Source organism: Leucoraja erinacea, chromosome 16 (assembly GCF_028641065.1).
Source record: "Leucoraja erinacea ecotype New England chromosome 16, Leri_hhj_1, whole genome shotgun sequence".
In the NCBI taxonomy this organism is placed as follows: domain Eukaryota; kingdom Metazoa; phylum Chordata; class Chondrichthyes; order Rajiformes; family Rajidae; genus Leucoraja; species Leucoraja erinaceus.
Genome location: NC_073392.1, coordinates 37,592,171 through 37,605,497, shown reverse-complemented (window position 1 = coordinate 37,605,497; position 13,327 = coordinate 37,592,171). Strand labels below are relative to the sequence as shown.

The 13,327-nt window shown below is 45.6% G+C and overlaps 1 protein-coding gene across 1 annotated transcript in view; it reads right to left on the bottom strand.

Moving 5' to 3' along the window:
• The window catches only part of nup210 (nucleoporin 210), a 146,761-nt gene that overhangs the window by 35,878 nt on the left and 97,556 nt on the right, over positions 1 to 13,327 (bottom strand). The window contains exons 26-29 of the mRNA XM_055648193.1: positions 11,987 to 12,067; positions 11,641 to 11,772; positions 10,728 to 10,886; positions 8,347 to 8,438 (exon numbers count right to left, since the gene is read on the bottom strand). Of these exons, the coding sequence (XP_055504168.1) occupies positions 8,347 to 8,438; positions 10,728 to 10,886; positions 11,641 to 11,772; positions 11,987 to 12,067 (464 nt within the window). The remainder of the gene's footprint in view (positions 1 to 8,346; positions 8,439 to 10,727; positions 10,887 to 11,640; positions 11,773 to 11,986; positions 12,068 to 13,327) is intronic.

The window sequence follows — 13,327 nt, the reverse complement described above, 5'->3', positions numbered from 1 at the left end:
TGCAAGGGCGGTACAGTTCCCGGAGGATGGCAGGTGACCGGAGACGTCAGGACCAACAGGAACCCGCTCCCCGATGGGCCCCTACGACGCCCCGAGCTGTACCCCGTCATCCGCAACCCAGGTTCCCCTGTAGTTGGAGCGGGGCTGGGCTGGGCTGCTGTTGGCTGTGGGTCTCTCGGTTCTCCGTGCTTGCGGTGGGCCTGGTGCTTGACGTCCAATTGGTCCTGACGTCTCCGGTGACTCGCACCGATCTGCTGCCATCGCCGACGTGAAGACAGTACAAAGCCCCCGCGCCGGTGCAATGAGCGGGGAGCTGGAGAGGGGAGGGGAGGGAAGGGGTCACACACATGGCCGGGAAGCAGAGGGGTGTAGTTGGGGGTGGTGACAGATGGGGCCAACAATGAGTGGAGAAAGACAGAAACACCGACGTGCAAAGGAGACCTAAGTGCATGATCTCTCTCCCGTGGCAGGTGACAAAGGGAGCGACAATCTGCTGCTGCCTCCCTGAGTTAAAGAGTTCCCACGGTAGACTCACGATACATAGGCGGCCTAGCTCGGGGATTCTTGAATCCCCCGAATAAATAATAAAGACGAGATAAACGTTAAGTAAAACTTTAAACATAAACTGGTGAGCTTTGGTGTGCAGACGACATCCTGGAAAAAATGTCCGGTTTCTTCCAGGTAGGCGATATACCCTCCCGGGCAATATACCCTCCACTTCTCTTTTATGAAGGGGATTTAGTTCCCCTTTTTTCGAGGACCGACCGGAGGTTCCGCTGTCACCTCTGCGGGCCGCCCTCGGTGAACGTCCTGTCTCCCTGTCCCTGGGATAGCAGGGGGCCATCAAACAGCACAATACCCCACTCCCCCTCCAACTCCAGAGGAATCCGCTCCCCGATGGGCCGCTACGGCGACAAGTGGCAGTTCGCCCACAGCCCGAGCTGCGCGACCCCAAAAACACGACGGCCCTTGCACACCATCAGCTTCTGTCCATACGGGGAGCGTGTTCCTCTGGAGTTGGAGCGGGGCTGGAGTTACTGATCTGGGATCTCCGTGCTTGCAGTGGGCCTGGGGGTCGGTGTCCCGATGAGGGGGTGCAGCTCGGGGAGCGGCTTCTGGTGGTCCTGACGTCTCCGGCCAGTTTGCAGTTTTCCTCTGCAGTTGGAACGGGGCTGGGCTGCTGCTGGCTGTGGGTCTCTGGGATCTCGGACAGGCAGCAGCATATTGTCAATTATTAACCCTCCCGCGCAATATACCCTCACCTTTTCTTTTATGAATGGGGATTTAGTTCCCCTTTCTTCGAGGACCGGGACCGACCGGAGGTTCAGCTGTCACCTCTGCGGGCCGCCCTCGGTGAACATTTTCAAGGACCTTTCTTCAAGGACCGAAATTTTTTTCGCTATTCGGAGGTTTTCGTTATTTGGATCGTCGGATAAAAGGTTGTGCACCTGTATTAAACACCACTATCGTATATCTCACCACCCCAGGCAGTGGGTTCCAGGACCAGGTCATTTACCTCCTTTCATATGCCTTAGGACATCCATTACCTCCTTACCGAAATACAGTGGCCTCAAGACATCTCCATTAACTATCCATTTCCTGACCAGGGCCTCAATTTCTCTCATCATCCTGCAATGCCCTTCACTTTAACAGGAACATGCGTGCTCTGAACTCTCACCATTCTTTTAAAAGCATCCCACTTTCTGACATCCCTTCGACGGCAAACAACCTACTCAAATCACATTTAGCAAGTTCCAATCTAATACCAAAGTTGGTCTCACCCCAATTCATAACTTTAATCAGTGAAGAAGAGTCGAGACCCAAAATGTCACCCATTCCTTCTCTCCAGAGATGCTGCCTGTCCCGCTGAGTTATTCCAGCATTTTGTATCTATCTTCGATTTAAACCAGCATTTGCAGTTCTTTCCAACTCATAACTTTTATTTGTGGACCAGCTCTGTTCTTATCCATAACCATTTTAAAGCTAATATAACTGCGGTCGCTGGTCCCAAAATGCACAACCACCGATACTTCCAGTTACTTGCCCTTCCCAAATTCCAAAGAGGTGGTCAAGCTTTGCCCCCTCTCTTGTAGGGCCCTCTACATATTGGTTAAGGAAACTTTTCTGAACACATTTAACAAATTTCACCCATCTAAGCCTTTGAAACTATGGCAGTTCTAGTCTACATTGGGAAAGTTAAGATCCTCTACTATGACAACCCTCTCTTCAGTCTCCAAGAAGATGCTCCCAGTTCCCTGACACGGTTTTTAAGGAGCTGCAGCATCTCCTACAAGTGTGGTCCTCTGGGACATTGGAAGTCGATTTCCCACATCCCAGAGGAGAAGCATAGATATGTTGCCAAGTACATTTAAGGCAAACATTGATTTCTGATTATAAAGAGAATCAAGGGTTATGGGGATACTACAGGAAAACAGTGCTGAAGTAGAAAATCAGATGTGAACTTGAATGGCAGAGCAGGCTAGTCATTTTATTTAAGGTTCTTACGAATTCCAATAGTGATAATCCATTTTTTCCCATATGCTGCGTACTGATAATAAAAATAGACCGTGTAGGTTTTGAAGTGGATATAAGAAAGCTACAATGGTTTAGTGAATGGGTACAGATGTGGCAAAGCAAGGAGAATGCGGGTGGGAAAAAAAAGATCAATATATTATTTAAACGCTGGGACATTACAGAGCCCTGAGAGCATAGTGTCCACATGCTTTATTAGTAAAATGCTGTTATGCACATTAGGTAAATGAGAAAAGTCAACAGAATGTTACAATTTAGTGCTCGGGGAACTGAATGTGAAAAGTTTCAACTATAAGCAGCATTGGTTTTAACACATTTAAAGGACTGCAAACTGTATTGGCCTGTAGGCTGTATTGGCCTCCTTATTTAAGGAAGAATGTTAATATGTTAAAGCAGTAAAAAGCTACATCAAGATCCACACAGGGTTTTGCCTTCTGAGGAACAGTTGCACAAACTAGTATGTATCTGTTGGAGTTTAGAAGCGCCAGACAGGACTTGATTAAAACAAAATGCTAAAGAGTTTTGCCAAGGATGTGGAGAAGACATTTCTTCATATGAGGGCATTAAAACTAGAGATCATTGTTTAAAAGGTCAACTATTTACGACCTCTTTCAAGTCTTTGAAACTATCCTCCTCAAAATGTAAAAACAGTGTCTTTGAATATTTTTAAAGTAGATAGATATTTGATACGCAAAGTGTAAATAGTTACCATGGGTTGGCAGGAATGTAGAGTTCAGCAACAAACTTATTATTAAATAGTGGCACTTGCAAAAGGCCAATTCCAGCTCCTAAATCATATCTTTATCTATGTGATAAGAAGTCTCTGCTGTTTTGCTGGAAGATCAATCACCATTAATAATTGTTATCTATAATTAATATCCGCTCCCTGTTCAAATGTTACATCAGGATCATCGCAACTCCACTCGTATAATTCAATCTCACAATGAAAAATTACAGGTCTACCAACAATTTTACTCTTGGTTCCAGAAGTCGGCAACTGGCAGCAAATTTAACCGGTTGATCGGTCGCCGAAGTCGGCTATGGGGACAGATCTGCCGGCTCCGGCAGGCCCACAGTTCCCGAGTCCTGGCTGCTGGAGCCAAATTTGACCTGCCATGGTATTATTATCTGCCTGTCTGATCAAAATTAACACAGGATATATATATATATATATATATATATGACACACACACAGTGCCCATAATGTTTGGGAGGGGGGGGGGAAGAGACATAATTTATACAATTTGAGAAAAAAATGACATGTGGTATAAGTGCATATTGTAGATTTTATATAAAGGCCACTTTATACACACCATGTAGAAATTACAGCAGTGCCCTCCATAATGTTTTCAGGGGGGGGAAAATGAATTTAATGACATAGTATTTCGTTGCATATCCTTTGCATGCAATTACTGCTTAAAATGGCGGTGGCGCAGGCACATCGCGACGCCCTGTGTCTCCCAATAATGGGAAAAATAGCGACAATTCCCCTACCTATTTCAAGGCTGCTCACACGGAGCAGTCTTGTATCCATTTCGTACAGCCGACAGGAACTTCTGGACTTCGGTTCCTGCGGCTGCAACAACTTTCTGGGCGATCTCCGTCTTGCTCCTGAGCTCGTAAGAGCAACGGAGCACAGGAGCCGCGGGGCTGGAGACCGCCAGCGGAGCCGCGGGGCTGGAGAACACCAGCAGAGCAGCGGGGCTGGAGACCGCCACCGGAGCCACGGAGGCACGGAGCAACGGAGCGGCAGAACAGCCAGCACGGCCAACTGGAAGCACCAACACACGGCGTCGCGTACGAAAGCACCGCCGGGGACGCAGAGGTGGGTTAAAGGCCAGGTTGGAGTTAGCCCCACAGGCTAGCGATTCCTAGCCTTTTCCTCACCAACGTGCGCTCACTGGCAAACAAAATGGACGAACTCCTGCTAAGGATCACCTCCCACAACTGGACCAAAGACGGCAACATCCTGATCTTCATGGAAACTTGGCTCAACATCAACGTTCCTGATAGCGCCATCCGGCGTCATTTACTCCGAGCGGACAGGGCAACAGACCAGAGGTGGCGGTCTGTGCATTTATGTAAATAAAGCATGGTGCACGGACTCCACCATCATCGAGAGTCACTGCTCAGCTAACCTTGAGTTCCTCTTGGTTAGATACAGACCGTTCTATCTGCCCAGAGAGTTCACCTCCACTGTTGTGACTGCAGCCTATATCCCTCCTGATGCTAATGCCAAGCTTGCAATGAAAGAGCTGCATACTGCCATTAGCAAACAACAGACGCACAACCCCGAGGCAGCCTTCATTGTTGTGGGTGGCTTCAATCACTCCAACCTGAAGACTGTACTCCCCAAATTCCACCAACATGTATCCTTCCCCACTAGAGTAGACAAGACACTGGACAAAGTCTACACTAAGGTACACAAAAATGCTGGAGAAATTCAGCTGGTGCAGCAGTACCATAGATGCTGCTGCACCCACTGAGTTTCTCCAACATTTTTGTGTACCTTCGATTTTCCAGCATCTGCAGTTCCTTCTTGAACACAAAGTCTACACTAACATGGTTGAAGCATACAAAGCCATGCCCCTCCCCCACCTTGGTCAGTCTGATCACGTCTCATTGTTCCTGCTCCCTAAGTACTCCCCACTCATCAGACGGGTTAAACCCACTGTGAGGACAATTAAAGTCTGGTCAGAGGAAGCAGACTCCACACTTCAGCAGTGTTTTGGAAACACTAACTGGAAGGCGTTTGCAGCCCAGTCCACCCTTGACTCCCACACGGACATTGATTCATACACATCCTCTGTTCTGGACTTTATAAACTCCACCATCAATAGTGTCACCTCCCTCAAACAGGTGACCATATTCCCGAATCAGAAGCCATGGATGAACAGAGAGGTCAGGCTACTGCTGAAAGCACGGGACACCGCTTTCAGGTCAGGCGATGCTCGAGCCTACAGTTCATCCAGGGCTAACCTGAAGTGGGGCATCAAGAAGGTCAAGCACTGCCATAAGCTCAGGATTGAGGAGCACTTCAACAACAACTCCAACCCCCGACGCATGTGGCAAGGCATCCAGGCCATCACGGACTATAGACCCACCAACACCACCCCCACATCCAGCGACGCCTCATTCCTTGAGGAGCTTAACCACTTCTATGGACGCTTCGACAGGGACAATCTAGAGACAGCCATCAAGGGTGTGCTCCCTGCTGATCACCAACCCCTCACATTCACCCCCTACGACGTGTACGTGGCACTGAGTAGGACTAATGCACGTAAGGCTGCTGGCCCTGACAGCATCCCCGGGCGCGTGCTCAGTGCCTGTGCTGCGCAGCTGACAGACGTCTGGACTGACATCTTCAACCTGTCACTTGCCCAAGCAGTTGTCCCCACGTGCCTTAAAACCACCTCCATCGTGCCGGTGCCAAAACACTCCACTGCGGCAAGCCTCAACGACTTCCGCCCAGTTGCACTTACCCCCATCATCACCAAGTGCTTCGAGAGGCTGCTCCTGGCACAACTCAAAGGCTGCCTACCCCCCACAATGGATCCCTATCAGTTTGCCTACCGCAAGAATAGGAGTACGGAGGATGCCATCTCAATGGCACTTCACTCTGCACTCTCCCACCTCGACAACAGAGACACTTACGTAAGAATGCTGTTCATCGATTACAGCTCAGCATTCAACACCATTATACCCTCTAAACTGATCACCAAACTCAGTAACCGGGGCATCGACCCCTCCCTCTGCAACTGGATACTGTACTTTCTAACCAACAGACCCCAGTCTGTTAGGTTAGACAAGCACACCTCTTCAACCCTCACCCTGAACACTGGCGTTCCACAGGGCTGTGTGCTGAGCCCCCTCCTCTACTCCCTCTTCACCTACGACTGCACACCTGTGCATGGTACTAACACCATCATCAAGTATGCAGATGATACAACGGTGATTGGCCTCATCAGCAACAACGATGAGTCGGCCTATAGGGAGGAGGTCCAGCTCCTAGCAGCATGGTGCGCTGACAACAACCTGGCCCTTAACTCCAAGAAGACCAAGGAGCTAATTGTAGACTCCAGGAAGTCTACAAAGCGGCACGCACACCCCCATCCACATTAACGGGACGGAGGTGGAACGTGTTTCCAGCTTCAGGTTCCTGGGGGTCAACATCTCCAATGACATCTCTTGGACCCACAATACCTCAACTCTGGTCAAGAAGGCTCATCAGCGTCTCTTCTTCCTGAGGAGACTGAAGAAGGTCCATCTGTCTCCTCAGATCCTGGTGAACTTCTACCGCTGCACCATCGAGAGCATCCTTACCAACTGTATCACAGTATGGTATGGCAACTGCTCTGTCTCCGACTGGAAAGCACTGCAGAGAGTGGTGAAAATTGCCCAACGCATCACCGGTTCCTCGCTCCCCTCCATTGAGTCTGTCCAAAGCAAGCGTTGTCTGCGGAGGGCGCTCAGCATCGCCAAGGACTGCTCTCACCCCAACCATGGATTGTTTACCCTCCTACCATCCGGGAGGCGCTACAGGTCTCTCCGTTGCCGGACCAGCAGGTCCAGGAACAGCTTCTTCCCTGCGGCTGTCACACTACTCAACAATGTACCTCGGTGATTGCCAATCAACCCCCCCCCCCCCCCCCCCCCCCCCCCCCACCCCCCCCCCCCCCCCCCGGACACTCCTCCCACAGGAAAAAAACACTATGTCTGTATACATGTAAATAGATTTATTTATTGAAATCATATTCTATGTCGCTCTTCCAGGGAGATGCTAACTGCATTTCGTTGTCTCTGTACTGTACACTGACAATGACAATTAAAGTTGAATCTGAATCTGAAGTCTGCGATTCATGGACATCACCAGTTGCTGGGTGTCTTCTCTGGTGATGCTCTGCCAGGCCTGTATTGCTGCCATCTTTAGCTTATGCTTGTTATGGGGGCTAGTCCCCTTCAGTTTTCTCTTCCGCATATAAAAGACATGCTCAATTGGGTTCAGATCGGGTGATTAACATGGCCACACAAGAATTGACCATTTTTGGCTTTAAAAATCTCCTTTGTTGCTTTAGCAGTATATTTGGGTTCATTGTCTTGCTGTTGAATTTATGCCGGCCAATGAGTTTTGAAGCACTTGTTTGAACTTGAGCAGATAGGATTTGGGGATTTATTGCTTTGTCTTTGGTGGGTCTTTGTCCCAAACATTATGGAGGGCACTGTATGTGTGTGTATATACATGTGCATGTGTGTGTGTGTATATATATCTATATCAATATCTATATCTATATATATTTTCCCCCCTCGTTTATTATATTGTTTACAGTGTACTATGTTTCCATATTCTGTGGTGCTGCAGCAAGTAGGAATTTCATTGTTCTATCTGAGACATATTGCAATAAAACACTCTTGACTATTGAAGTGCAACTGCATCAATTTAAGTAAATTATACTGGATCTTATCCAGTCATCTTTATTTTTACCTTTTTAAGAAAAACAAAGAACAGCCCCAAAATTTGAATCATGTGTCACGATATTTTCTGCCATTTAGCTCCGTCTTCAGGAGGTTAAATAAAAATATGCAAACCACATCTGGATCCGACATTAACACAAGTAGATAAAAAGGTAGTTTACATTAACTACAGCATGACAAAAAATCAGGTTGCTTACAGTCACAAAAAGTAGCAGAGCACCTAAATTCAATGTTTTTGAACAAAAAAGAGAAAATTGGTTGGTGCTCTAATTTTAGTTTAACAATATTATTTAAATCTTGCAAGGTCCAAATTCTAATTCTTTGTTAGATTTTAAAACTTACCGATTTGTTCGAAGTTTCAAATAAGAGTTTGGCGACATTAATATCTGCTGTGGTTCAACTTTAGGGTTGAGCAACCGCAGCTTCTCAAACACCTAAAGAAAGAAACAATTTAACATTCTGGTAACATGCAAAAATACAGGCAATTAAAAGTACTTCAATCAATCAATCAGATTTATTCATCACATACACAATAAAGTGCAGTGAAATGAATTTGCCAGCAGCGGTACAATAAAAAAGAACACACAATACACAATAAAAATGTAACACAAACATCCACCACAGCATTCTTCACTGTGGTGGAATGCACAAAGTAGTCAGTCCTCCTCCATTTTCCCCCGTGGTGGGGGCCATAACCTCCACAGTCGCCTCTGCGGGCGGCCAGATGACAGGCCCTCTCGTCTGGAAGGTAAGTCCCGAATCGGTGCTTCCCTACCGGAGACCACGGCTTCAGGATGACGTAGGCCACAGGCTGGCGGTCGGAGCTCTTCTTCTCCGGGGGTCCTCAACGAGGGATCCTAGGCTCCGGACGCCGAGCCCGCGGTTAGAAGCTCCGCAGACCACAGCTTCAGATGTTGTAGGCCGCGGGCCAGTGATCGGAAAAAGTCCACATTGCGCCCGCTGCTGAAGCTCCGGGTCTGACTCCGGGAAAGGCCGCACCAATCCTTTGTGTTAGGCCGCGAGGGAGGCAACATGGAAAAAGTCGCCTCTCGGTGGAGGAGGCAACCAAAAGCGGTTTCCCCCTTACCCCCCCCCCCCCCAAACAAAACACACCGAGAGACATTAAAACACACATTTGTACATACTAAAAAAAACAAAAAAAAGTAGAAATGACTAACACGCTGTTGGCAGGGCAGCCGTCTCACAGAGCCCCCACCGACCAAACAGCGCCGACCCCGACCATACTTTGAGAAAGGAACTGTGGAAGCGAATTCTTTAGTGCCTCCCTGGCATTAATGATTTATATGCATGTAGCGTAATTTACCCATTTTAAACGCATTTAAAAATAACTATTTCCTTAAAGTGAAGTTCAGCCTCTAATCTCCACCTTTGCTATCTGTGAATTATTTAGTATGTGTAGGAAGGAACTGCATATGACCACAAAAAGTTGGAGTAACTCAATGGGTCACACAGCATCTCTGGAGAAAAGGACAAGGTGACGTTTCGAGTCGAGACCCTTCTTCAGATGTGGATGTTTCCTCAATAAGATCGATGACATCTTGCCTCCCGTTTGCTTGAAACCAGCATCAAAACATAAAGTAATTTTGTGTCAGACATTACTAGATTTTTGCAGGCTTAGGGTCGTGGTGAGGACAAGATTGCTTTCATAATTACAGAACAAATCAAGAGTTTAAACCAACAAATCAAACTGTAATGGCAGTAGGATTTGGGCAAGGATACAAATACAACAGGCAATAAACCTTTTCTCTTTTTCCTCTTGAATTCTAATAATCAATGGCAGGAGTATAGCACAGACTGTTCCCATCAAGTTTCGATAATAAAAAGTGTTTGGCTCCTTTTACTATCTGGTTATGACTAAAGAGTGTGGCTCCAATGTCACATTCAGCAAAATCAATAACCCCACTCTCACCATCGACGGCACCACTGTCTCCCTATCTCCCCAGGCCCGCAACCTTGGCGTTATCTTTGATTCCACCCTCTCCCTTGAGCCTCACGTCCGCCATGTCATTAAAACCTCCTTCTTTCATCTCCGCAACATCGCCAAACTCAGACCCTCTCTCACACCTCCCGCTGCTGAAAGACTCATCCATGCCTTCGTCTCCCTCCCGACTGGACTATTGCAACTCACTTCTCCTTGGCATCAACTCACGGTCCCTCAGATCCACATCAGCTGGTCTCCTTTCCATCCACAAGTCCAACCTCCGCAGTTTTGGGGACAGAGCCTTCTCCAGGGCAGCTCCCAGGCTCTGGAACTCCCTCCCGCAACTGATCCGCAATTCCGTGTCCCTCACCATCTTCCAGTCCCGCCTCAAGACCCATCTCTTCACCTCTTCCTATCCTTAGCCCCACGTCCCCCTCCCTTTTCATCTGTGCATTAAAACGCCTCATATTGTGTTTTGAATTGAATTCTGTATTTACTTTGTGTACTAGTCATGTCTCTACTATTTATTTTATTCCCCTCACAAAAATTTAGTAGGTAGAGGAAAAACACGTAAGGTGTCCTTGAGACTCTTGAAAGGCACCCATAAATAAAATTTATTATTATTATTATTAAAGAGTAATGATTTGCAGTTTTCGGATCAATTTCTCCCATATATAGAATCATGTAATGCTTGCAATTTGTCACCATCAGCTCTAAAGTTGTGCCCTGACTGTATGACACTGCAATAACAGCAATGTAGAAAAGGGGGTGGTAGGAATACCTGAATTTGCACTTCATCTGACAATTCCATTGCACTGTTCTCAAATTGTCCAGCTGCAGGATCTGTGGTTTTTACAACAACTTTCAGTCCAGTTCTGCCTTTGACACGACTGTACACATTCAATGCAAAGTTGTAACGTGCTGGAAGTTGAAAAGATGCCTAAAACGGAAAATGTATCAATTAAAGTTTTATATAAATTCAACACAAGACAAGTTTGACAAAAAAAAGTTTCCATTTTGGAGTCCATTTCCTTAAGTTCATATGTACAGTCAATATTCTCTGAAACTGGCACTGCAGGTAGATAGGGTGGTGAAGAAGGCATTTGGCACACTGGCCTTTATCTGTCAAGGAAATCGGCGTTGAAGTCGTAACGTGAGGTTAAAATTGTTCAAGGTGTTGGTGAGGCAACACTTAAGATTACTGTGTTCAGTTTTGGTTACTCACCATCGGAAAAGGTTTACGAGAATGTTGCCAGGGGTTGAGGGTCTGGGGTATAATGAAAGGTCGGGCAAGCTAGGACATTAATCCTTGGAGCACAGGAGACTACACGTTGACCTGATAGAGGTATATAGATTGTGTGAATGCACAGTATTTTTACCCCAGAGAGCAGGGGATTCAAGACGGGAGTGCCTAGATTTAAGGTGACAGTAGAAGGATTTCATTGGAACCCGACAGGCAACGGTTTCCACATAATCTTGGTGGGTATACCGAACGAGCTGCCAGTGTAAGTTGTTGATGCTGGTTCAGTAACCTTTATTGGCCATTTGGACAGGTATCTGGATAGGAGGTTTCGAAAGATATGACCAAGCACAGCTGGGCATCTTGGTTGCCATGGGCCAAAGAACTATTTCCTTGCTGCACAACTCCAATATTCAGCGTTTTATGTAAATAGCAAATCAGAATTTCGAATTACCTCAGAATGTCTTGTTTCAAGGTCAATGATGTCCCTTTTCGTTACAGACCAATGAAATGTCAGTCCAGGTATTGCACTGCCGAATGCAAATGGCGTTTGATTGCTAGTAATTCCCATTACATAGATTGGCATCTGCAAATTAAAACTAATAATCAAAACGACCCATATTTTCAACGTATATTACCAAATTTAAAACAGTTAGAAAACAGTGGGTATAGTTTAATTTTCTTGAATTAATGTTTGCAACTGCTTGGTTAATATTTCGTATCTTCAGAGACAAAAGATTAATCAGAAATGTTCAAAAATTCAGAGATTTTGTCTTAAAATGCAGGGGAAAAAAGCTTACCCAAGTGCCAGTTTTCATTCTTGTAATGGGTGCATGGATTCTCACAGCTTTAAGCTGAATGACTTCCACATCTACTTCATCCTTTAATTAAATAAAAGCAGCTTACATACAGCATCATAGAGCTGACCAGGCAAAACAGAGACCATATTCCATCTGTTCTTATTTTATACCGCAATATTATTTTCTACAAGTATCTAAGCACTTGGAAAGATGTACATTAAAAATGCATTCAGAAGTATTCAACCACATGAATAACTTCAGTTTAAAATCAACAAGATTTATATAATACTCATAATATAACAGGGCATTATCACACATATATTGTCAAAACTCTAGAGATAATATAATGTAATATAAACCTCAGCCATATTTCTCATGCTCCAGTTATAAAATTGCCGCAGCATCGCAATCATACAAAGGCACCATAAGGAGTAAAACAAAATTGCAAAGCTAAAACTAAATGGCATAGAAAAAGGATTCAATTAGCATCTCTGATTATCATGAATCGGTTGTCAGATTTAGTCAAATTTGAATTTAAACAAAAGGTTTGTCCATGGCCATTCTTATTCTTCTTGTGTTAGGAAATGCATTGCAGGAGTGAGGCAGATACGACAGTGGCATCTAAAGAGACTTTTGGATATGCAGGGTATGGTGCTACATGGATCACATTTGGGCAGAAGAAATTAGTTTAACTTGGCATTATGCTTGACAATGACAACGTGGGGCAAATGACCGGTTCACGTGCTGTACTGTCCGTGTTCTAAGACTGAGCATCAACATCTGTATACAGACGTGGCAAAATGAGAAAGTATTATCACAATGACCCTCAAAATGTCCTGGACATACAAATCCATCAAAAATGTTCCAATGCCAAAAAATTCAGGCGCAAATGATATCATGCAGGTTCTAATATATGCCTAGCTTCTATAACATTTTTAAAGATACCCCAGACAAAATGACACTTCTTAAGCACAGTCATTGTTAACTAGCCAAAACCAACAAGCAGTTTACGAATCTAACGTCTGAGCCAAAATGCTGGTCAAACGCTCCAGCTCGTTTTCTAAATTACTCTCAAGGGATCATTTATCTTAGAGAGTAGTGAGGACTTGTAACTACTTCAGTTGCATTAGAGCCTACTTAATACAGACACATACACAAGACATTTTGAATTGTTTTGTCTTTCCATTACTCTGGTACATCAGCAGCAAGGCAAGAATTGCTTCAGCTTGAAAGCAGAACCTCAAAATAAGAACTTTTTAAAAAGACAACATCTCTGTCAGGACAGGATCCGACTGCATTGTCATCTTAAGTTACGGTAAGTCCTCAAGTTCTGCAGCAGGG